The 25016-nt window shown below is 42.3% G+C and overlaps 1 protein-coding gene across 5 annotated transcripts in view; it reads left to right on the forward strand.

Annotated features, from left to right (window-relative positions):
* Nucleotides 1-25016, forward strand: part of CAB39L (calcium binding protein 39 like) — a 96922-nt gene that overhangs the window by 64079 nt on the left and 7827 nt on the right. For all 5 annotated transcript variants that reach the window (XM_039520357.1, XM_039520353.1, XM_039520355.1 and 2 more), the window contains 4 exons: nt 6291-6459; nt 15694-15753; nt 23055-23120; nt 23859-24002. In XM_039520357.1, the coding sequence (XP_039376291.1) occupies nt 6291-6459; nt 15694-15753; nt 23055-23120; nt 23859-24002 (439 nt within the window). The remainder of the gene's footprint in view (nt 1-6290; nt 6460-15693; nt 15754-23054; nt 23121-23858; nt 24003-25016) is intronic.

Here is a 25016-nt window from a genome sequence, read left to right on the forward strand (position 1 = left end):
TCACGAGATAGGCCCCGAAAATTGAGATTGAAAAAATACATTTGGAGGTCTTTAATTACCTTTTTTGAGCCTTTAGGGTTTTAATTTTCAAGCTTTTCTCTGCAACCATGGATAGCAACTTACTGTTTACAAAAAATGCACTCTGGGATTTTCATATAACAACATAGCTCCATGAGCTCGGACTTTAAGAAAAATCCCAAATATTGCAAGGCTCACAATGAAATCACAAGAGCTGGCAACGTGCTCACAGCTCTGGTAATGATTTTAAAAAAAAATAATAATTGGACTTTGACTGTATTACTAGTTGGAATTTTTTTTTCCTGATTTTTTCCAAATTAGGATCCTGCTCCTGTTGAAATTTGTGGCAAAATTCTGGTTGACTTCAATGGGAGCGGGATTGAGCCCACCATTTTTGATAAATTTGCAGGATAAATACAGAAACTGAGCCACTCATTGGTCTTAACATATCATTGGATTTAATAGTTTAACTTCAATTTATCCTTAACCTTGAAACTCAGATTTGTTTTATGTCTGTTAATCTGAGTCACGGAGGCAGCAGGTTCTCAAAAGGATGCCAGCCAGCCAGCTATATGGATTTTTGTTGTTGCTGAATTTTAATTAATGTCAAGCTACAGATTATGTATTGGGTGAATACTCTATTTCAGAAAACTAGTCTTAATGATTATGCCAATTTGTTTCTCTATGAAATATTGGCATTTTGTTAAATTTAATAGTATTAAAATATATATAGCAGATTTTAATAAAGCAAGGCATGAGGTCCATTCACTTATTTGTATCAAGAACGCATTTGTCGGCACAAATTTGGCATTTGCATGTGACTTTCATGTCCAGTTGTAATGATTGCATATACAAAAGATGTGCAAAAATGCACACATTTTTTGGGCATCGTCTACGAAGTGAGTTGGTTGTTAATAAGTTAAACAAAATTCCCAAAGGAAATACTTTACAGCTCACTTATATAGTTTCTTCTTTTTGATACATTCAAAGTACTGCCTATTTAATGTTTATGTGGTCAAATCCTGAAGTACCCTGCCTGCGAGTACATTGCACAAATGAAAAGCTGCCTGCGGGCGGGAGTGGAGAGGGGGAGCTTGGCTCCCTCTGGGTACTAAGCACCTGCTAATTTTTCTCCATGGGTGCTTCAGTCGGCACTTATCCAAGTATCTACATCTTTTGAGTATTCTCCAGTGCTGTCTGACGCTGCCCGAGTATTTGACAGTTGCTACCAGGGCCGGCTCTAGGCACCAGCGCTCCAAGCATGTGCTTGGGGCTGCACTTTCCAAGGGGCGGCACTCCAGGTCCTGAGTGGAGGTGAGCTGCGGTGGTGGGGGGCACGGGGAGGGCTGCAGGAAGTAATCCTTGGGGGGGGCAGAGGAACCACTCCCCCCAGCTCACCTCCGCTCCACTGCCGCCTGCTCCCCTGAGTGCACCGTCGCTTCGCTTCTCCCCCCTCCCTCCCAGGCATGCCACGCAAATCAGCTGTTTTGTGGCAAGCGTGGGGGAGGGGAAGAAACGGAGCGGTGGCGGCGTGCTCAGGGGAGCAGGTGTAGCGGAGGTGAGCTGCGGTGGTGGGGGGCATGGGGAGGCCACAGAAAGTAACCCGGGGGGGGGCAGAGGAACTGCTCCCCCCCCCCCCCCAGTCCACCTCCGCTCCACTGTCAACTGCTCCTCTGAGCTTGCCGCCGCTCCGCTTCTCCCCCCTCCCTCCCAGGAGGAAGGGAGGGGTAGGAGGGGAAATGTGGCATGCCCGGGGGAGGAGGCAGGGCTGTGGATTTGGGGAAGGGGTTGGAATGGGGCGGGGAAGGGATGGAGTTGGGGCGAGGCCAGTGGGGGGATTTTTTGCTTGGGGTGGCAAAAAACTTGGGGCCGGCCCTGGTTGCTACCTGCTACCTGGACAGATTTTTACTGAGCTGGTTGTAATATGGATCTGGGGGCTGCTTGATGGGAATGGTCAGGGTCTTAGTTTTATCCAGATTAATTACCAGATCAACATGCACTGCTTCTTTCCCAACCAGATCAGCCGTTAGCTGCAGCAATTCACCACACTAAGCCAACAAGACAATGTTATTGGTGTATTCAAGATCTCAAAGCAGAATAGTGTTCAGTTCAATGCTACCGATGACTGCCTCCTTGACAGAACAAGGAGTAATGGTCTCAAGTTGCAGTGGGGGAGGTTTAGGTTGGATATTAGGAAAAACTTTTTCACTAGGAGGGTGGTGAAGCACTGGAATGGGTTACCTAGGGAGGTGATGGAATCTCCTTCCTTAGAGGTTTTTAAGATCAGGCTTGACAAAGCCCTGGCTGGGATGATTTTGTTGGGAATTGGTCCTGCTTTGAGCAGAGGGTTGGACTAGATGGCCTCCTGAGGTTCCTTCCAACCCTGATATTCTATGATTATCTATCAACCAATCAATACCAGTATTGAACAAAGACGGTGACCGAATGCAGCCTTGTTGAACTCCCATGGAGATAGGAAACCATGCCATGTATCTGCCTTTGACTCGAACACAGCTTTCTGTTCCTTTATAGAACTCTTTGTGCTCTCTCTTGATCGATAGAACTTTTTTATACAAGAGATCTTAATAAGGTGCCTTGAGCCTGTAATACATTTGAGCAAACACAGGGGCACTTATCTGCATGGATCCAACTTCAGGGTTGAGTTCCAACTTCCACAACTTATAAGTGCCTAATGTAGGGGTAGGGCCCCAATCATACAATTTGTAGCATGTGACCAGTCTTCTGTGCTCATGTGCCATAAATTGCAAGATTGGGTCTATGTGCTTAACTTAGCCCTGTATTTCCTTTGTTTACTTTTTTTATTGATTATGTATTTTCTTGTGAATATAATAATATATTTCATTACAAAATTCATTTAAAAAAGGAAGAAAAACTGAAACCCAAAGTAATGCTACAAGTATTCTCTCCCTGCATTTGTCCATCTCTGTTATAAAATTATAGGATGCTGTCTCTGGCATACATTTTATTTAAAAAATAAGTCAATCAGGATGTATGTTTTACACACAATGGTAGGAAAAAACAGCTCAGAACTATCATGAAGGCAAGTCATTGTTTGCATAGTATTGAATGAAAAATTTCCATTGCCACCTGACAGTCAGTTCCCAGCAGCAACAACAAAAGGTCACTATTTTCACTGCATAATGTGAGCTCTGTTGTTAAGTGGGAAGATTCCCGAATAAGCTCTCCTTCCCAGCGTTTCCTGTGTAATACTGCAGTGTCACTGCCAGCTTGAGATAACTATTACCTTCCGTCCTCATTTTACTTCTCAGTTAATCCCTCCCAAATTGTCAGTTTCACAAAAACACTCTGCAAATGGTGTGTGTGTGTGTGTGTGTAATTATAAAAATAATAGGATAATTGACTTACCTGCTGCCAAGGGGACTAACTTTAATGGTCTTTTATTTTCCCTTTATGGAGGCTCAGTACGATTTGCAGAGTGCAAATAGGACTTCAAATGAATGAAGCATTTGGTATATGTTAGAAAATATCCTTGGGCCAAATTAATCCCTGATGTCCATTGGAATCCATTGCATTTGGTGGTGTTAGTCTAGGGATGAATTCAGTCCCCTGTGATGTAAAATAATGTATAACTTTGTACCAGAGAAAATTACAGCAGACTTCAGTTCAGGTGCTAGGATGGCATTCTGTACATGAAAGAAATCAGAGTTCAAAATCTCCATGGGCCACCTTGCCATGCTGTGTTTCTGTGCTGTATTCCATTGCTGCCTCCTTTCTGAACAGGGATTATATCTGTACTATTATAGCATCACTAAAGGCTTGATCCTGTGCTCATTAAAGTCAATAGCAAAACTCTCATTGACTTTAGTGGTGTAGGATCAGGCCTAAGAAGCTGAGGGGGATATGGCAATTTGTCAAGAAGTCTCTTCTTGTGCCCCTCCAGTCTTGATGCCCTGCTTGTCTCCTTCTTCCACCTTTTATCTCTGTGCTTTCTTCTATCCTGCCCCACTGTGCCAAGTGACTTCTATTCTCCTTCAAGTCTCTCTTTGACTTGCTTATTTCACAGCGTCCACAAAAATGAGTTGTAAATATTAAAGTGATTTCTTCTTCTGGGTTTCCCAGTGGATCCTGTGTTCAGTGTCTAACTTTTAGGTTGTAAGTTCTTCAGAGCAGGTAGGAGCTTCATTTTGTGTCTTTACACCATTGCGCATATTATCAGCTAATAATAACTAATCATCATCACCAACAATGCTGTATTAGCATCTGGTAATGGATTACTTTCCCTCCTGGTTCTCTGTTAAATTCCACAGTGGCTCGGAATGGAACTGCTGCTGCAGACAAAGTGCTAATTATGGCCAGACAGCTGGTAATCTTCTTTCAGGTACATTTCAGGAGCCAAGTACAACTTGCCTTACTTATGTAGCCCCAGTGACATACCAAATTCTGAATAATGAAGCGTTTGACTTAAGGGTTCTACTGCGTTTACTTACAATGATACTTGTGTTTTTGGAAGTGTATTGTGTTGGCAGAGATATAATTTATTTATATTCCTCCTAAAATGTTCCCCAGCCCAGCCATTAAACATTTCCTGGCCACACTCCTAGAAGTGACTCGGCCTCTTCTGTTTGAAAATGTGCATTTGTACTAATGTGACCTGATGCAGTAGAGAAGAGGAAACTCTTAACAGAAAACATCTGTGGACATTTACTATATAAAGAGTCGTATGTTTAGTGTGCAAATGGCCCCCCAAATGATAGAGAGATGCTTGATTGTCATCAGCTGCTTGGGATTTATTTTAGTTTGAGGCAAGAGGAGCTTCATTTGACTTTTGAATCAGTGGTTTATTTTTCACTAGGCCAGCTATTGTAGTCATCACATGGAAATATGCAGCCTTAGTATGCTCTGGAAACACTACCATTCTTTTTAACGTGGAAGCTGGTGGTGAATTTGAAAGGCCTACTCACTCTCAGCACAGATGGCAGTCTGTCTTATTTTTTAGCCTGACAGTAGAAATTAATTGTGCAGAGAAACAATAACGCAAATAAGCTTTGGCTAACAGGCAGTTTTGATAGACTGTAGTTAACCTATTGAAGCAGAGTTTCCTCTCTGTTCATTTGGACCCTGTCACTTTCAGCTAAATGAACATTGTTAAAGCATGTTCTTTGCGTAGTAATTTAAATGTTGCAGGGGGAGGTGGTTTGGGGGTTTTTGGTTGGCTAAATCGCATCTATTTTTTTCTTGAAACCTTGCATGCTTTATTTCAGTATGCACTTTGACTTAAGAGATGCAATGTGTTACATAGGAATTAGAGAGAGATGACTTCCCTCCCACCCACCCCCAAAGGGTTTACAAGTGTGCTTGCTGCTGTACAATACAGTGTGTTTGCCATAAGGTGGTTACAACTTGAGGACCAAATGCTGGTCTTCTGAACAAATCTCCACAGAGACTGAGATGAACAAAATTCTGCCCAAACTCCCAGGCTACAGAATAGGTCATCAGAACTGCAGAGAGACAGACACTGAAGAGGCAGCATGGATAAACTCTTCCTCTCTTGCTTGTTAGAGATTAGTGTTCCAGTGGAGTCTTTTCTTATTGCAGAGTGGAGAGGGGAAAAAACATGGTTTATGAGGCGGTATATATTTTACTTATAAAAGTTAAGGGTCTCAGAATTATTTTAAAAGGGGGTTGGAATATACTGTATTTGATTTACCCTCTCAATTCCAAAATGGTGAAGGAATTCTGGTCAAAATTTTCAAACACACCCCAAAATCACCAGCAGAGGCCAAACATAAAAATTTCAGTGGAAATGTAAGTATTTCAAAAATTTTAGTTTTCATTCCACCACCCCCTCCTTTTTTTTTTGTACTATTAACAACCTTAATTATATAGCTCAGGGTTCTCAAACTGGGGGTCAGGACCCCTCAGGGGGTCGTGAGGCCATTACATGGGGGGTCCTGAGTTGTCAACCTCCACCCCAAACCCCGCTTGCCTCCAGCATTTATAATGTTAAATATATTTAAAAGTGTGTTTAATTTATTGGGGGGGGGGTGTCGCACTCAGAGGCTTGTGATGTGAAAGGGGTCACCAGTTAAAAAAAAAAATTTTTTTTGAGATCCACTGATACAGCTGATGTTTCTCAAGTATGGGTCCAAGCCATGAAGGTTGGATCCAGTGTTTTGTATTAGGGCCTTCTAGTATGTGTTTCTGTTGGTAGATGCATCTTATATGTGGTAGGCAATTGCCCATTTATGCTTAAAATAACCCTCTTTGTCTGGTGCTTTTTCATACTCTAGGTACGAAGCACCACATATTGCCTTACGCTGTGGAATTATGCTGAGAGAATGTATCCGGCATGAGCCACTTGCCAAAATCATCCTTTTCTCAGAACAGTTCAGAGACTTTTTCAAATATGTGGAAATGTCAACGTTTGACATCGCTTCTGATGCCTTTGCTACATTTAAGGTAAATTATTTGATGTCCATGGGAACGTTACAATGTTGGGCTTAAAACAGCACTCCTCCCTCACTGGCTTTAGACTGTTGGATGCTGTATAGTACACAGGGATTGGGGTTTTTTTTTCCTAGTAGACTGCTTTTTTTTACTGTTAGATAGAGAGGACTAAATTCATCCCTGGTCTGATTGTGACTGGATTCACAGCAGGGATACAGTCAGTCGAGTCTTTAATTTAATCCCGATTTCTTTTTCTTTGATGTCCTTCATCCTGATGTTCCAAGGCATTTTGTATAACCATTTAAAACTAAAATTAGCCATGTATCACATATAATCCCTTAAAAAATAATATATGGGATGAATCATTTTAGTCATTCACAATGTTCTTTACTTCATCTACTGCTCTGAATTTGGTCCTTACACACCACGCTGCTTGTCCTATCTATAACTATGGCTAAGCTTTTCTCATAGATTCATCTTAAAATATTGGCAGTTATACAGTCCAGTCCTACATGGTACTCATTGCCTTCTCCCTGGGGATCTTGGAGGACCAAGCAGGTTCAAATTTTAAGGCCTTGATCACTTCAATTTCTTGCATGCAGACACGCTACTACACCCACACAGAACCCTAATGAAGTCACTGGGACTTTGCATGGGTGCAGCAGTCTGGGACATACAATGAATTTCAGGATTGTGGCCTAAGAGAGTAATTGCTATGCAGACTCAGGTGTCTTGTTCTTAGGTAATTTAAAACAAAGAGAATGATTTCTTTTAAAGTTCAGGAACCTGAGGCTGCAGCAGCCTTTAGGTTTTTATTCTTCAGAAGCAGAGTTAGGCAAATATTTAAAATAAATTCCATGAATATTTGTGCGAATAGTTAAATGAACTACCTTTCGTAGTATTCACAATTCTTTATTTTGTTTGTATCCAGATTTAAGTACAACTTAAAAGAAATCCTGTCTGGGCTCGAGGTGCTAAATTTAAAATTACAAAACCAAAACATCAGCATGCTTTTTAGAGTATGTTTGCAAATTGGTTATTACATTGATCCGATCACAAAACAGATGTAAATCATATGATTGATGTGATCAATCACAATGCAATAACACAATTCAAATAGCAAGCTACAGAGTCAACAAAATTAGTGAAAGTTTTCTTGAATAATTTTGATGACTTAATAAAATATGTGACTTTCTTAAATCGGTGCACAGACATTCTACAAACTGAGAAGGGGCCAGGACCTTCCCCACCTTGGGAGGCCCATGTAAGGGCCAGATATAACTGCTGTATCTGCACTGCTTCCATATTCTTGGAGGAGCAGGGAGGTGGAATCAAGACTCTGTTCTGCTCATCGGCGCCATTCCATGGAGTTGGCCTGGCACACACAGAAGAAAAAGCTGGCAAGGCACACCATTGAAAGGAGTGTAGTAGTGGTTTTGAGTCCCCTATGTACTGCATCGTTCAAGGAGGTATTCTGCCTCCATGACACAGAATATCTCCCAGTGGTCTCCATGGGGAGGTGTGGCCACACACCACTTTTTACCGTAGGCTGTGTTTAAATGGCACAGTTAGTTCATTATTGTTTTAGGGAACTGAGTGCTGACATTGTACGTGGAAGTTTATCCTCACTAAGTCCTTGTGGACTAATGCTTCTGCCGAGATGAGTAATGTAAATCTTAACTAATAGAAAAGACATCACCACATATTTGAAACATAGTAAAAACAGACTGAAAGAATGACTGCCAGACACCTTCAAACCCGGCTTTGTGACTGCAACAGGATAACAGACACTTGTGCAGAAAAATAATACCAATCTCATAATAAAGCAGATTTTGCCAGGGTCAGCCCAAACAAAACACACTCATTCCATGCCTGAAGTGAGTGACATGCTAAACACATAATTAAAAAAAAAACAACAACAACAAAAAAAAACCCCACTTTTTTTGCTTAACCATCCTGGACAAAAGGCTGACATGATTATTAATACCACTTTCAAAGATGTGCTAGGAGATTGGTAGCATGAGTAGTTGAACAAGGACATTGCCCTAAGGACTTTAAATTGTCAATTTTAGACACTGCACAAGTGAGAATAAGAACAAACAAGAGGGAGGACTTGAAACATCTCTCCTCTGATTGACATCTCTGCCACTTGGCTTAATATCAGCTTTTCATCAGATCAGTATGGTACCATGTACTAATAATTTCCAATCAGTCAGCTATTTTGTCTGACCACCTTTGCCTAAATCTTTCTTCTAAGCAATTCTGGGGTGTTGCCTCCCACAGCTTGTCTTGGTTTTGCAATGTCAGTTGTGAACTCTGATAGCAGCATTAGGAAGACTCACTGGAAAGCAATGCCTTCTCCACTGGGTATTTTTGGGACCTTCCTAAACAAGGTTGTCGCTGGCTTTGACAGGCCTGGCATCTCCATGTCCATGGATTGGTTGTGAAGTAGGAAATGCTGTGTTATTTTACCATGCTGCCTGTTGCTCAGTTTAGAGAGACAAAGCCGGTGAGGTAATGTCTTTTATTGGACCAACTTCTGTTGGTGAGGGGGACAAGCTTTCAAGCTACACAGAGCTCCGCTTCAGGTCTGGCTTTGTACTGTCCACTAATAGATAATGTAAGAATTTTGACTGACAAGTAATTCAGAGATTAGTCCTTATGTATGTTGCCATTTTAAAAGGATGGAGAACTTGCATAAGTTGCTATAATGTGTACTATGGACAAGAGAGTACTTGGGTCAGTGTAGTCCTTTTTAAACAAAAAAACAACTGGTAGATCCAGCAATACCATGTAGGAGTCTGCAAACTTATAGCCAATGCCCATTTAGTATATCATTAGAAGAAATATAAGAATCCCTGAAGAGGGCGCCAGCTTCAGTAACGTTTCTCTCACCCCATAATAGGGGGTTCCACATGCTCATTTCCTCCGCTGCTTTGTCCACAAAAGGTTCCCTTTGTTCCTACTTCTTCAATAGTATTCCAATCATTTAAAAAGAAGATGACTAATTGCATTACTGCTGTTCCGAGCCCCAGCACTGTGATCATGGAGTTAGTGCCAGGCTACGCAACAAAGCACCTTTGAGCTGTATTAGGGACTGCAGGCTGCTTTGCCTCCAGTGTGTAACCAGCAGATCCATGTAACTTGAAAATGTTTCCAATACACCCTGACTGGATCAAAGGTGCCACATGCACCTGTACTGGTCATACGGTCCTAGGACTGCAGTACAGCAATGCGGCAAATTTTAACTGATGGCTCTGTAAACTTGTAGTTCATGAGACTAGTTTAGAATAGAGAAATAAGCTGGTGAAAATAATTACCCTGTGATTACACAGTACTTACCATGTCGGTCTATATTTACTTTGTATGTTAGGTGAGGGTTGTAAAATAGAGGAATTCATGCTAAATCGTAGGTGTCATTTCAGTCTCATTTTACCTCAGTATTTTTTCTTCCCTTTTCCTCAGTGTTTAATGATATTTCACAATTTACATTTGTAGCAGTGCATAAAGAAATCTCTTACCATAATTCTGGAAATGGGACTAGTGCTGCATCTTACATTACATGAAGGTTTTAGGATAAAGGTCAAGTTGGCAGATGAACTTAGTAGGGAAGTAATGGTAAGTCTCTAGATTGGTTTTAGATGAGGGGGGGAGCAGAGCCACAGTGAGTATGGATGTGGGAATAGAGCAGTGACAGGCAAGGCTAGATGGTAATCATAGAAGTGGAAGGGACCTCAAGAGGTCATCTAGTTCAGTTCCCTGCACTCATGTCAGGACTAAGTATTATCTAGACCATCCCTGACAGGTGTTTATCCAACCTGCTCTTAAAAATCCCCAATGATGGAGATTCCACAGCCTCCTAGGCAATTTATTCCAGTGCTTAACCACTCTGACAGTTAGGAAGTTTTCCTGATGTCCAACCTAAAGTGCCCTTGCAGTTTAAGCAACGGAAGCCCATTGCTTCTTGTCCTATCCTCAGAGGTTAAGAACAACAATTTTTCTCCCTCCTCCTTGTAACAACCTTTTATGTACTTGAAAACTGTTATCATGTCCCCTCTCAGTCTTCTCTTCTCCAGACTGAACAAACCCCATTTTTTTCCGTCTTCCCTCATAGGTCATGTTTTCTAGACCTTTAATCATTTTTGTTGCTCTTCTCTGGACTTTCTCCAAATTGTCCATATCTTTCCTGAAATGTGGCACCCAGAGCTGGACACAATACTCCATTGAGGCCTAATCAGCGCAGAGTAGAGTGGAAGAATTACTTCTCGTGTCTTGCTTACAATATTCCTGCTAATACATCCCCGAATGATGTTTGCTTTTTTTGCAACAGTGTTACACTGTTGACTCATATTTAGCTTGTGATCCACTATGACCCCCGGATCCCTTTCCTCAGTACTCCTTCCTAGGCAGTCATTTCCCATTTTCTGTGTGTGCAGCTGATTGTTCCTAATAGCGCTCGGGTCAGGAGAAGGTTGATGTGGAGCTGGAGAGGCAACATGAGGGTCAGCTGTAGCAACCACTGTGACAAGTGGAAACCAGTGTTGCTAACTCTTACAATATTATTGAGAGTCCTGTGATAGTTTTAGTTTTTTAAAGTCTCAGCTCCTGATTTCATGTGATTGTTAGAATTTCTGCTTTCATTTTTTTAAAGTATCTAGCCATTGTGGTTGCAGGAAAAAGCTTGAAAACATGACTTGATCACACCTTAAGGGCTCAAAAGGCAACTAAAAAGAATCCTGAATCTATTGGTTTTTAGAAAATGTTATGACCTTTTATGCCAATTTCATTATTTTGGGAACTTGGGGGATAGCAATACTGAGAAATTGGAGAGGTAGGCCAAGGGGGGAGAGATGGGAGAGCAACAGGTTAGATCAAACCATTTCAGCACTGACTGAAGCACTGCAACCTTTTTATTTACATGTCCCTCAAAGCAAGAAGAGGGGCATGACTGGGATTTGCTCTGCTATCCCCCTGTTAAATTTTCCTCTAATGGGGGGGCTGAGGTGGACCAAATGCAAGATGCAGAATTAAATTATATGGTCTGTAGTTGCTGCTCAGCTCCTGATGCGGCACTGCATGCTGGGACCTGCAGTCTCCACAGGCCATATCTCCATATTAAAGAGGATGTTGGCTGCAATGTGCTTTACTTTATGCAATGTATATGTGACTGTAATGTATATGTGACTTGCAATAATAGCCAGTGTAGTCCTTGAGCAAAAATTGTTTGCCTGTTAGGTTTAACGCGTAGGAACAGTTTGGTTATTCTCTGTAAAAACCACCTAAAAAAGCTGGGGAAAAATCTTTGCAATGAGAGATTCTTCTAAATATAGATATGGCTCTTTTTTTCTTTCTCCTGTCAGTAGGATTTTGCTGTCATAGAAACAAGTTATTTCTTTCCTTTTGAAAAGCTAATTAGAAACATGATGAGAGAAACCTCGGATATAATTAGAAGAAAGTCTAATAGAGAATTCAACTCACCAGTGTAAGGCACATCGCGAAACCTGGTCTTAATCTTTACTGTCATCCTTGAAATATTGAGTGGAGTAAAGATTTGCTTAATGGGAGTAACCTCTTGTTCCTAAGTGGTCAGTGAGGCCAGATTTCCAGTACAAACCAGCTCTGTTAAGCAATAAAGAAGACTTGAAGTTGCTATCCATCTTTGTTAGCTCCAGCTAAATATCGTGATACTTGAACTAATACATAAATATAGAGAATTCCAAGTTAAAATATGTACAGCAATATTATTTTACAAAGATGACTCAAGTTTTTGATGGTCAATGACCCTCTCTGTATTCAAAGAGGAAGTGTTGTCTTTTGATCAGGCATGGGGATGGGAGTAAGATTTCCTGGATTCTATTTCCAGCTCTGCCATTAATTTACTGTGGAAGAAATTCATATCCTTTGCACAATATCAGAGTAATCAGGCTTTAAGCAAGGGAAAAATATGGGTGGGGGTGGGTAACAGAATCTCCTTTTCACCCAGCCACAAGGCAGGGCATAGAACAAAGCACTTTTGAGCTGTATTAAGGACTGCAGACTGCTGGACCCTGCCGTGTATAACCAATGTACCTATATAGTCATGGACTCACCAGCTGAGAGCATGGTAGGATTTAAAAATAGAATTATCTGTCTGTATGAATAGTAACATCCATAGATACATTAAATAGAGGAAAAAATTATAAAGAACATAAACGCTCATGGCTCAGGGTATAAGTTAGCTACTAACTGCCTGAAGTTAAGAGAAACCTTTCCTCTGTGAGCAGTTTGCTCCATAATTGTCCATTATGGATTGTTGGGTTTTTTTGTTGTTGTTTTTTGGTTTTTTTGGCCCCTTTTTCTGAAGCATCTGGTATTGGCCTAGATAAACATTGGTTGATCCTGGTATCACTGTTATGTTGGAATAGCAATAAGTGATGAGAAAGCAACAGGAATTGTAAAACATATAGCTATATCTTAACTACTAAGACAGCAAAAACAAGTATTACAGTTTTTCATTCGGTGGATTACTGCACCTGTTGATCTGGGTTTTGCCACCCCCTTGTTGGGTTGTATAATGTAATCACATGGATGTTTGGTGCAGAGAAGAAAGACTCGTCTGTTGCAGGGGCCAGAGAAGGGCTTAATTAAATTTGCATTAATATCTAAGGATATTTATAGTAGGGAAATATTGGAATTTTTTATATTAAGATATACTTTTTAATTAAATTCAGCCAGGTGCATGGCAGAGGGTGATTGAGCTGCCGAGCAATGCAAGGGGAACAGGGAAAATGGACTTGTATTTAGAGACCTAATCTGCTCTGGACGTACCAGGAGCAGCTAGGAGGTGGGAAGAATGCTGGTCAAATGTTGCTGCACCACTCTGTCCTGTGATTTTCTATGAATAAAAACAAAACTAATTTTTGGACTATATGCAGTTTGTTGGACACAATGAAAAATGCTGTGCTTGGTTGCTTAAGTGCCCTGCATATGAAGCAGGCTGAAGTCCACTCAGCTAATTAACCTGAATTCATCACATCCCTGCTGAACAAAAGAATATACTAACTATATAGTATACCAGTTTTTATAGCAACCATGTTTATGAGGACCTCTTCTTCTCCCTTCTCAATAGCTGATACATACAAATCCTTTAAATACTAATCCTTTCAATATAATTCATTGTAAATCAAATTAAAAACTGAAGAACCATCAGATGAAATATATTTTTGGAGCTATTGAGAACACTTCTGTGTAAAGACAATTGCATGTGCCTCAGCTTCTGACAGTAACAAAGCTGTTAAAAGAAGAGAGATCTTTTAAAGAAAAAGATACAGGGCCTGATTCAAAGCCCTTTCTGTTCAAGTCCACAGAAAGACTTTCATTGACTTGAATGGACTTTAGCTCTAGGCTTTTATTGCATTTCAATGCAATTTATTGAAGAGAGCAGTAGGACAATTTTTTTTTTCAAATTTGGATGCCTCAAATTAGCCACATAAATCCATATTTAGACTCCTAAACAAGTAACCTGATTTTCAGAGGTGCCAAGTACGTGCAGCTCCCATACACTTCGATAGGGAAGGTGGGTGCTCAGCCTGTGTGGAAATCAGGCCATTTTTTTTTCTTTAGGTATCTAAATATGGATTTAGGTGGCTAACTTTTAGGCACCCAAATTTGAAAAAATTGGCTTAGGTCAGTTTACTAGATGAGGAGCTTGATTCTCTTCTCACTCCTATTTTACTCCTATGGAAAGTAACTCTTTTGAAGGCAATGGAGTTACACTATTTATTTAAAATGGCCTGAGAGGAGAGTCAGGTCCCAGGGGGCCCAAACTCTATGATGCCAAGGGCCACACTAGCATTTGCCAGGAGCCAGAGGGCTACTCTTGAGCCAAAGAGATGTTCAGCAACATAAACTTTCAGTGAAATCAATGGTCCTGGTCTTCTCTTAACTCCAAATAGGAATTGTGGTGCTTAAAACCTCTCAGGTTCAAACTCCTTCTTCGTATAGAAATTTATTTTTAAATAAATAAATGTAGACAACCCCAATATTTATTAGAACATAAGAATGGCCCTACTGGGTCAGACCAAAGGTCCATCTAGCCCAGTATCCTGTCTTCCGACAGTGGCCAATGCCAGGTGCCCCAGAGAGAATGAACAGAACAGGTAATCATCAAGTGATCCATCCCCTGCCGCTCATTCCCAGCTTCTTGAAAACAGAGGCTAGGGACACCATCCTGGCTAATAGCCATTGAGGGACCTATCCTCCAGGAATTTATCTAGTTCTTTTTTGAACCCTGTTATGGTCTTGGCCTTCACAACATCCTCTGGCAAAAAGTTCCACAGGTTGACTGTGCGTTGTGTGAAAAAATATTTCCTTTTGTTTGTTTTAAACCTGCTGCCTATTAATTTCATTTGGTGACCCCCAGTTCTTGTGTTATGAGAAATAGTAAACAGCACTTCCTTATCTACTTTCTCTACACTGGTCATGATTTTATAGACCTTAATCATATCTCCCCTTAGTCGTCTCTTTTTCCAAGCTGAAAAGTCCCAGTCTTACTAACCTTTCCTCATACAGAAGCCATTTCATACCCCTAATCATATTTGTTGCTCTTTTCTGAACCTTTTCTAATTCCAATACATCTTTTTTGAGATGGGGCGATTGGTAATTGGTAATTGTTTTTGCTGTGATCAATTAATTGAAATTGCCTATTTGCCTCCATAAACCATAAAAATCTGGAGTTGATTAACTTTGTCATCACTTTGCAGCTACAGAAAGAGAGTGACAGTGAGCATCTGTGGGGCATGTTTTAGGTTTCATGGGTCACATTTGGACTTCAGGCCACAATCTGGCTGTCCCTGAGCTATACACTGTATTCTGAAAGGTAGTTTCTATAAAGGTAAAATAGCTCCAACTTACAATTGGTATTTTAAAAATTAATATATGCACGTGCCCACAGACCATATGATAGGCGCAAAAATCTATAAATATACATATTTTCTAAATATAATATGTTTTGTTTTTATTCACTGAACTAGTAATCATGAATCAGCAACTGATATTAAATGGTGCACTGTCACTCTTTTTACCTATTCTTTTATTGAGATAATGCTGGAATTATTTTAAAGGAGAAGAGCTGCTTAAAACGTTCCCCGAGCCATTACAACTGAAGATTAAAGGGATGATCAAACTAGTGGGGGGGGCGGGAAAGCTGGTTGAGTTTGAAAATGCTTCAGATAGTGATTTTTTTTCCCCTGGTTGTTTCTTTTCCAGGACCTGCTAACGAGACACAAATTGTTGGTAGCAGATTTCCTAGAACAAAATTATGACACAGTAAGTACAAATAATTTCCATCCTTAATAGTTTCATACATGTTCCTGCAAACGTTACTTTGAGGAGTCCACCCTCACTTGGATCTGAACTGGAAACCTTTTGTTAGGGGCATTTCGGCTCCACTCAGAAAAAAACATTAAAAATAAGTGGATCTTCTTGATTCTTTGTGTCAATCAGAACTGTTCGTTCAACAGCACAGTTCCTCCATTTTCCAGGCGAGGGATCCAACTGGGATAGCAGCAGCGGGACTTCAGGGAAGATGCCTGTTTTTCAGCAGCTATTTGAATCCTACTTTCTAATCTGCTCATAAACAGAGCATGTGCAGCTGAGGGCTACATGTCCCACCTAAAACTTTTACTTAGAACCAAGCATCACACCCTATAAGCCAAAATAATTAGTTTTACCAAGGGAGAACCCTCCTTAGCCATCTGTAGAAATAATGCTTGTATCCTGTTTACAGGCTTCCAGATTTCTAGTACAACTCCATGTCAAAAGCAAATCTTGTTTAGGATGTGGAAGAATCTATTCTCGCTTCATTGCACACAACATAACTACATAAACACTAGTGGGAGCTACACATGTGTACAGATATTAGACCAATTTTATTTTTAAAATATTTACCTTTTGCTACAGTTTGGTGCCACCTGGTCAGTGTTAGGGAATAGCTATTGGTCATTCATGTCCCAGTAATACTTCAGGATAGAGGACAAGAGTTAGAAAAACTTATTTTAGTGTTACTGGAAATTGTCTCTGTAAATCCCAAGGGATTTTGAGATGTGAATATACCTGTTATCATCCTAAGTAAGTTACTCTATTGGTATATTGCCCTTTAAAATGTCTCTGAAAATCAAGTGTAGGTCAGAAAAATTCTGTTGGAATCAACTGAAATTGGGCTGACATGGGTGGTGGAATTTGACAGAAGATTAAGTGGTCATGTTACCTTCAAGCTTGCATGCTGCTGAGTCACAAATGCAGTGTGACTCAGGCAATTTGTATATCTTCACTTATTCTCTATATCTCTGTACTAAAGCACTGTGATAAAATGACTGTCTTGAGTTTGTGTAGCACTGATGCTCGAAGCACATGTAGTGGAGAATAATGTTCTTCAAAGGACTCCCAGTCAACAAACAGAAATCTGTTTTATCAGCTAGACAGACTGCTACATGTTCAAAACTATCACTGGTACCTCTTTGAATCGCAGAATCATAGAAGATTAAGGTTGGAAGAGAACCTCAGGAGGTCATCTAGTCCAACCCCCTGCTCAAAGCAGGATCAATCCCAACTAAATCATCCTGGCCAGGGCTTTGTCAAGCCGGGCCGTAAAAACCTCTAGAGATGGAGATTCCACCAACTCCCAGGTAACTCCTTCCAGTGCTTCACTACCATCCTAGTGAAGTAGTTTTTCCTAATATCCAATCTAGACCTCCTCTACTGCAACTTGAGACCATTGCTTCTTGTTCTGTCATCTGCCATCACTGACAACAGCCTAGCTCCATGCTCTTTGGAACTCCCCTTCAGGTAGTTGAAGGCTGCTATCAAATCCCCCCCTCACTCTTCTCTTCTGCAGACTAAATAAGCCAAGTTCCTTCAGCCTCTCCTCATAAGTCATGTGCCCCAGCCCCCTAATAATTTTTGTTGCCCTCTGCTGGACTTTCTCCAATTTGTCCACATCCTTTGTGTAGTGGAGGCCCCAAAACTAGACACAGTACTCCAGATGTGGCCTCACCACTGTTGAATAGAGAGGAATAATGACTTCCCTCACTCTGCTGGCAATGCTCCTACTAATGCAGCCCAGTATGCCGTTAGCCTTCTTGGCAACAAGGGCACACAGTTGACTCATATCCTGCTTCTCGTCCACTGTAATCCCCAGGTCCTTTTCTGCAGAACTGCCGCTTAGCCAGTCAGTCCCCAGCCTGTCTCAGTGCATGGGATTCTTCCGTCCTAAGTGCAGGACGCTGCACTTGTCCTTGTTGAGCCTCATCAGATTTCTTTTGGCCCAATCTTCCAATTTGTCTAGGTCACTCTGGACCCTACTGCTACCCTCAAGTGTATCTACCTCTCCCCCCAGCTTAGTGTCATCCATGAACTTGCTGAGGGTGCAATCCATCCCATCATCCAGATAATTAATGATGATGTTGAACAAAACTGGCCCCAGGACTGACCTCTGGGGTACTCCGCTTGATACCAGCTGCCAACTAGACATGGAGCCGTTGATCACTACCTGTTGAACTGACGATCTAGCCAGCTTTCTATCCATCTTATAGTCCATTCATCCAGCCCATACTTTTTTAACTTGCTGGCAAGACTGCTGTGGGAGACGGTATCAAAAGCTTTGCTAAAGTCAAGATGTATCACATCTACTGCTTTCCCTATATCCGAAGAGCCAGTTATCTCATTGTAGAAGGCAGTCATAGGTTGGTCAGGCATGCCTTGCCCTTGGTGAATCCATGTTGACTGTTGCTGATCACCTTCCTCTCCTCCAAGTGCTTCAAAATGGATTTCTTGAGGACCTGCTTCATGATTTTTCCAGGGACTGAGGTGAGGCTGATTGGTCTCTAGTCCCCCAGATTCTCCTTCTTTCCTTTTTTAAAGATGGACACTATATTTGCCTTTTTCCAATCGTCCGGGACCTCCCCCGATCACCACAAGTTTTCAAAGATAATGGCCAATGGCTTTGCAGTTACATCAGCCAACTCCCTCAGCACCCTCGGATGCATTAGATCCGGACCCAGGGACTTGTGCATGTCCAGCTTTTCTAAATAGTCCTTAAACTATTTCACCACTGAGGGCTGCTCATCTCCTTCCCATACTGTGCTGACCAGTGCAGCAGTCTGGGAGCAGACTTTGTGTGTGAAGACTGAGGCCAAAAAAATCATTGAGTGCTTCAGCTTTTTCCACATCATCTGTCACTAGGTTGCCTCCCCCATTCAGTAAAGCTCCCACACTTTCCCAGATCACCTTCTTGTTGCTAGCATACCTGTAGAAACCCTTCTTGTTACCTTCACATCCCTTGCTAGCTGCAACTCCAATTGTGCTTTGGCCTTCCTGATTACACCCCTGCATGCTTGATCAATAATTTTATACTCTTCCCTAGTCATCTGTCCAAGTTTCCACTTCTTTTAAGCTTCCTATTTGTGTTTTTAAGCTCACCGAAGATTTCTCTGGTAAGCCAAGCTGGTCACCTGCCATATTTGCTCTTCTTTCTGCGTATCGGGTTGGTTTGTTCCTGCACTCTCAATAAGGCTTCTTTAAAATACAGCCAGATCTCCTGGACTCCTTTCCCCCTCATGTTAGTCTCCCAGGGTATCCTGAACATCAGTTCCCTGAGGGAATCAAAGTCTGCTTTTCTGCCATCCGGGATCCATATTCTGCTGCTCTCCTTTCTTCCTTTTGTCAGGATCCTGAACGCAACCATCTCATGGTCACTGCTGCCCAGGTCACCACTTCTACTTCCCCTACCAATTCTTCCCTGTTTTGTGAGAGCAGGTCAAGAGGAGCATGGCCCCTAGTTGGTTCCTGTAGCACTTGCCCCAGCAAGTTGCCCCCAATGATCTCCAAAAACTTCCTGGATTGTCTGTGCACTGCTGTATTGCTCTCCCAGCAGATGTCAGGGTGATTGAATTCCCCCATGAGAATAAGAGACCTGGAGACTCAAAGCATAATCTGTTCCTGTTTGGCCTGAGCCTGTGAGGTGTGTTGAAGCCAGTGGAGCTGAGGTCAGGCAGCGCCTTGCAGGAGGCACCCACACCACTTTGCAAGATTGGGCTCACTCTTTTTTTTCCCCAACAAATGGAGACATTGGGTATGTCTACACCACAAAGGGCGGGGGGGAACCCTCGCAGCAGTGAGTCTCAGAGCCTGGGTCAACTGACTCAGGCTTGCTGTGGCAAAAATAGCAGTGTATTCTGGCTTGTGCTGGAGCCTTGGCTCTGTTACCCTTCCCAGGTTTCAGAGCCCAGGATCCAGCCCAAGCCGGAACATCTATATTTACTCCTCGAGGAATACTGTGCATGCTTCCCTGCAGAAAAATGACTTTCTGACAGGGCAGCAAAGGGGAGCTGCAAGAGCAGCCAGACACCACTCCCTAGCTGCACAGGTACATCATTTCAGGCACTTGGAGCAGCTGGCAGAGAGGTAAATCACCACAGAGCTGTGGACACCCCAGCCAGTGGCTCCTACCCTGAGCTGGAATCAGCTGCTAGTCCCGGCTGGGCTGGAGGCAGGAGAGAACGGGATTTCCCATTCCCCTGCAAGGAGTGGCTGGGGCTGTGTCCAACCCACCTCCAGAAACCTCCCACAGCTGCAGGAAGCTCAGCATCCTCCCCTGCTTCCTGCCCCCATCGCTCCCCAGATGTAGGGGGAGGGGTCACTGTACAGGGACCTGCTCCTCCATCCTCCCAACCCCCGTGCATCTGGACCTCCCATACCCAGATACCTCTGCCAAGCCTCACCCCCTGCATCCAGACCACCCCCCAAGCTCCCTGCACTCAAACCCGCACCCTGATGAGCCCCACCACCCTGAGCCTCCACATCCAGACCCCCATGCCACCAGCCCCCAACTAGCTGCACCAAACTCCCACTGACTCCCAACTAGCTGTACCCAGACCCCCCACCCCAACAAGCCGTATTCTCCCAGCATCCAGACCCCCCAGCTGAGACCCAACCACTTTCACCTGGAAGCCCCTGCAGCGTCCCATTGCCCCTGCACCTGGAACCCCCCCAACGATCCTCTGTGCATCCAGATCCCCCCACACTTAGACCCCCCTCTGAGCTGCCTGCACCCAGATTGTCCCACACAGAATCCTTTCACCCCATACCTGGATCTCCCCACACTAAGCCCCTCCACACTTGGATCCTGCCTGGTTGAGCCTGCCTGCCCCACATGTGGTGCGCCTGGCGTAAAGGGGCAGGGCCCTAGAGTATTTCTAGGGCAGGCCCAGGCCTTGTGCTGTTTCAGGGTCAGGTTCAGCCTCACCACTGAGTCTGTGTCCTGGGGTGGGGAGTGAGGAAGTTGCAGGGTCATCTCTCACCTTCATGCAGCCAGTGGCCTGTGCTCCCCACTGCCATGCTGGAGCCTCTGCATTTATTTATTGACAAATAAAACTTCTAGAATTTTTAATATTTTGGCACAGAATTCCCTCAGGAGTATATACTGCCATTTTTAGCCCTATATCACAAGCCCAAGTCAGTTGACCTGGATTCTGAGACTCGCTGCCGCAGGGTTTTCTTTGCTGTATAGACGTTCCCATTATATCCTAAACAATAAAGGACAAATTGTGCCCTGAGATACAAATGAACAACTCCCACTGAAATCAGGCCGTGTTGAACACATACATCTGAGGGCAGATTTAGCTCTGAGAATGAAGTTTGTGGCAATGCTGACAAATGCCCACCATTGGCATGTAGTGAGATGGGAGGTAAGTATCATTCCATGTTCAGTCTTTGAATGATGAGACAGCCAGGGACTGGTTCTTTGACACAGCACCTTTTCATTTTAACAAACATATTTTTGCTTATTTTTTTTAATTGCAACAGCATGAACAAGCTAAAGTTAGCTTCAAATAAGACATACATGAAATGTGTTTGCATATATAACCTCATTGTTCAAATACACAGCCATGCCAACCAGGCAAAATCAGTGAATGATATTTCAACATGAGATAGATCAACCAGGTCAAGAGGAAATTGTGACCATCAAATTGTCACCGTCACCATTTAAGTCTGGTTAACAATAATAAACATTTTGTTAACCAAATTTTCCAAGGTGCTGTTCATTTTAACAGCCAGAGTTTAATGTGCAGGTAAGGCATTTGAGTGCCACGTTGAACGTGCATCACAATGGTGTGATCTACTGGTTAAAGCAGGGGCTGCAGGTCATGGCTCTTGTATATTATTTTCCTAACTGCTGTTAATGCTGGATGAACTTGAACAAGTCACTTAAAACCTCTGCATTATGAATCATGTGAGCCGATCCCTGCATGGAGCCCTGACTCCCCGGGGCTCTGTGCAAACACAAAGCTCCACCCATCTGGTACTCAGTGCAGGACTGGAGTCTTAGAGTACATCTACATCGCAGCTGGGTGTCTGCTTCTCACCACGGGCGGGCTTACACACGCTAGCTCTGTGTGAGCTAGTTTGCTAAAAATAGCAGTATGGCCGTGGCAGCATAGACAGTGGCACAGTCTAGCTGCCTGAGTGATTGGCTCTTGCTTCCCACAATCATTAAAACCCTTGGCCTCAGGTTTCTGGCCCTGAGTCTTGCCCCATTTTACCAGGTCTTTGGGTCATATGCCAGTGGAGCTACACTGATGAATAAATGGATCTACATTGATTTTAGTGTTCATTAAGATTTGGCCCATTACATTTTTTATAAAATAAAATGAAACTATGCAAGCACTCCACAGAATAGCAGTCTCATTACCTTGTCCTCCCATTCTAACCACTTGGTATAACATGTTGAGTCTCTCTCCAAATTCATAATTTTTTTCAGCACTGAGTATCTGTTTGTAAATCACCATGCCCACCTATGGCTCTGTCTGCATTTAATGAACAAGAACTGCAAAATGTCTTGGCACAAGAGATCTGATCCTGGATGGTGCTGAGCAACCCTCAACTCCCACTAACTCAATGGGACTTTGAAAGTCCTCAGAACCTAGTGAGGCCCAGAAACTGTAACATTAAGAGGAGGCATTATAAACATTGCATGACTCCATTACATTTCTCTGTGTCACTGCTCCATGCTGTGTTTGCAATGCCTTCATTTTGATCTTTAAGCCTCCAAGGTATAGCGAATAGTAATGACAATGAGGATAATTGAAGTGAAGCAAAAAGGAAAATTGGCAAGTTAGATACATGCATAGAAAACCACTAAAAATAGCAATGTCACTCTAACAAGCCAGACTTCCACCATCCTCCTCTGTCTGTCTTTTCAGGGACATAGATGTCACTCTACTTATATAACCCTATGTTGGTATAACAGTTACCTCAGATGGTCTCTGGTTACTAATGTTATTTTTGTGTGTTCTATTTCGGCAGCAAATTCATAATCTTGTATAAGATGATGGCATAAGGTGTGAATCACAAGGGCACTAAGTTCCTGATTCTCTGGTGGATTCACATGTGCAAGCAAACAGTGATTGGACGTTGCTAATCAGTGGTCAATAGGGGCTGGGCTCTGGCATCATAAAGAAGTGCCAGAGCTGTGCTGCTGCCATCGCAAAGCTTAGTGCAGGAAGGACCAGTACAGGGGGATGGGGAGAAGGAAGAATATGACTACACTGATTTTTTTCTTGTTCCCTTAGATCTTTGAGGACTATGAAAAACTGCTTCATTCTGAGAATTATGTCACAAAGAGACAATCTTTAAAGGTAATGTAAAATTCCTGAACACCTTTCTTTTAATAGCCATAACATGCTCGGACTATTACACAGACTTTCACAGAGTGGCCTTATATCCTTTTTTTTTGTTTTGTTACAAAAGAAATTCTTTTAAATTAATCTAGTGCTTGTGCAAATCAGGAGATATCTTTGTCACTGCATTGGAGTTAGCATTGAAAAGTCGTAGTTCCTGAACTCATATGGCAAAGCCTGGAGTCTTTTCTCTGAAATGAGGGTGTCATCCTCTTTTTTTCTCAGTGTCATTCCAGTTCACAGCCTAGTTCAGAACACAGGTGGGAGTGAGTTTGGTAGGTTCGTTGTAGTCCCCATTTGTCCATGCACCAAGCAATTTGGTAAAATCTACAGTCTCCTCATGACTAGAACAGGAAAGTGTGGGGCATGTAAGGATTGAGGTGAATTAGCAGAACAATGTGGGGTGGTTGTACTTGCTTTTATTTTATCTGGCTCAATCCAACTGTTACTCTGTGCATTAATATGGTATCTAGCTCTGCACTATTTGCATGATCAGTGCTATTGGACAGTTATCTCACATGCACAGCAAATTTACCTCAATTTTTTTTAAAGGCCCTCCATTTTTGAAGCCACCATGGCCTAAGATAAGACTCTATTGAAACCTCTGGGGGTGAAGATAAAAATGTGGTGCTTTCATCTGAATCATAGATTCTGTGGTGAGTCACAAAGCCTTTGTTTTTGTAAATGTTCCCGTAGCTGCTGGGTGAACTGATTCTGGACCGACACAACTTTGCCATCATGACAAAATACATCAGCAAACCAGAGAACCTGAAGCTAATGATGAACCTGCTGCGAGATAAAAGCCCCAACATTCAGTTTGAGGCATTCCATGTGTTCAAGGTAACTCAGCGTGGCCTTCAGAGTCGAAGGAGCCTCTTTCACTATGGGAGGGAGGAGGACACAGAAAAACGTTGAGTTTTACAAACCATTTCAAACATTTGAAAATGTTTTTAATAAGAAATTTCTCCCTGACAGTCAGTTCTCTCTCTCGCTTGCTTGCCCTCTCTAGGTGATGTCTAAGGCAGGGTCATTTGGATCTGGGCCTAATGATCTGAGGGGGCCCTTGTTACAGCAATGCATTATTGGCAAGGGGTGACAAATTGCCTGGCTGATTGCTGCAGACTAACTACTTGCTGGGGTCGATGGTGCTCTCCTCAACCTCCTTAGGTCATGGGGGAGTCATGTGATTCCAAAATATTTGATATGGATGGCATCCACCAATCAGATATTACAGTGCTGGGTAAGAACCTCTCTGGGTGAGGCAGAAGCAAGTGGGAATTTTTATATTATTTTAAGAGATTTGCCTTTGATAAGTTTGAGACCAGCATATGCTTAATCCTCCTCTTTCTGGTTCTGTTTTGCACTGATCACTAATGCAGCCTTACAAAATTGTCATAAAAATATTATCAGCCCAGGCACATACACTGCTTTCTTTTATCATCATGATTTGATTAATTTTTTTAAATTTTATTTACCCATCAAAAACGTTTTTTGCCCTGAGCAAGAAGATGAGTAGAATTATTATTATACAGAGCTACTATAATGCAAAATTAACTCATAAATATGTATGGATGTATTTTTCATAGTTTGAACAGATTAATTTTCAGAGAAGAGGGATTAAAACCTATGGGGGGTGGGAATGTCCTTCTCTGGGAGATGTTTATAAAACAGACCACATTGCACCAAATGGCAAGTATTTAAAAAAATTACATCACCCTCAGAATGTTCAAAAAGGCTTTTTGAGGTCTTTGATTCTGCCATTTCTATTGTGCAAAAGATTTTTCAGCAGGCATTCACATCTCCAGCATGCGGTTTGAAGGATGGTATGGCTGCTCCATACGATCTTTCATCTAC

This window comes from Mauremys reevesii, linkage group 1 (genome assembly GCF_016161935.1).
Source record: "Mauremys reevesii isolate NIE-2019 linkage group 1, ASM1616193v1, whole genome shotgun sequence".
In the NCBI taxonomy this organism is placed as follows: domain Eukaryota; kingdom Metazoa; phylum Chordata; order Testudines; family Geoemydidae; genus Mauremys; species Mauremys reevesii.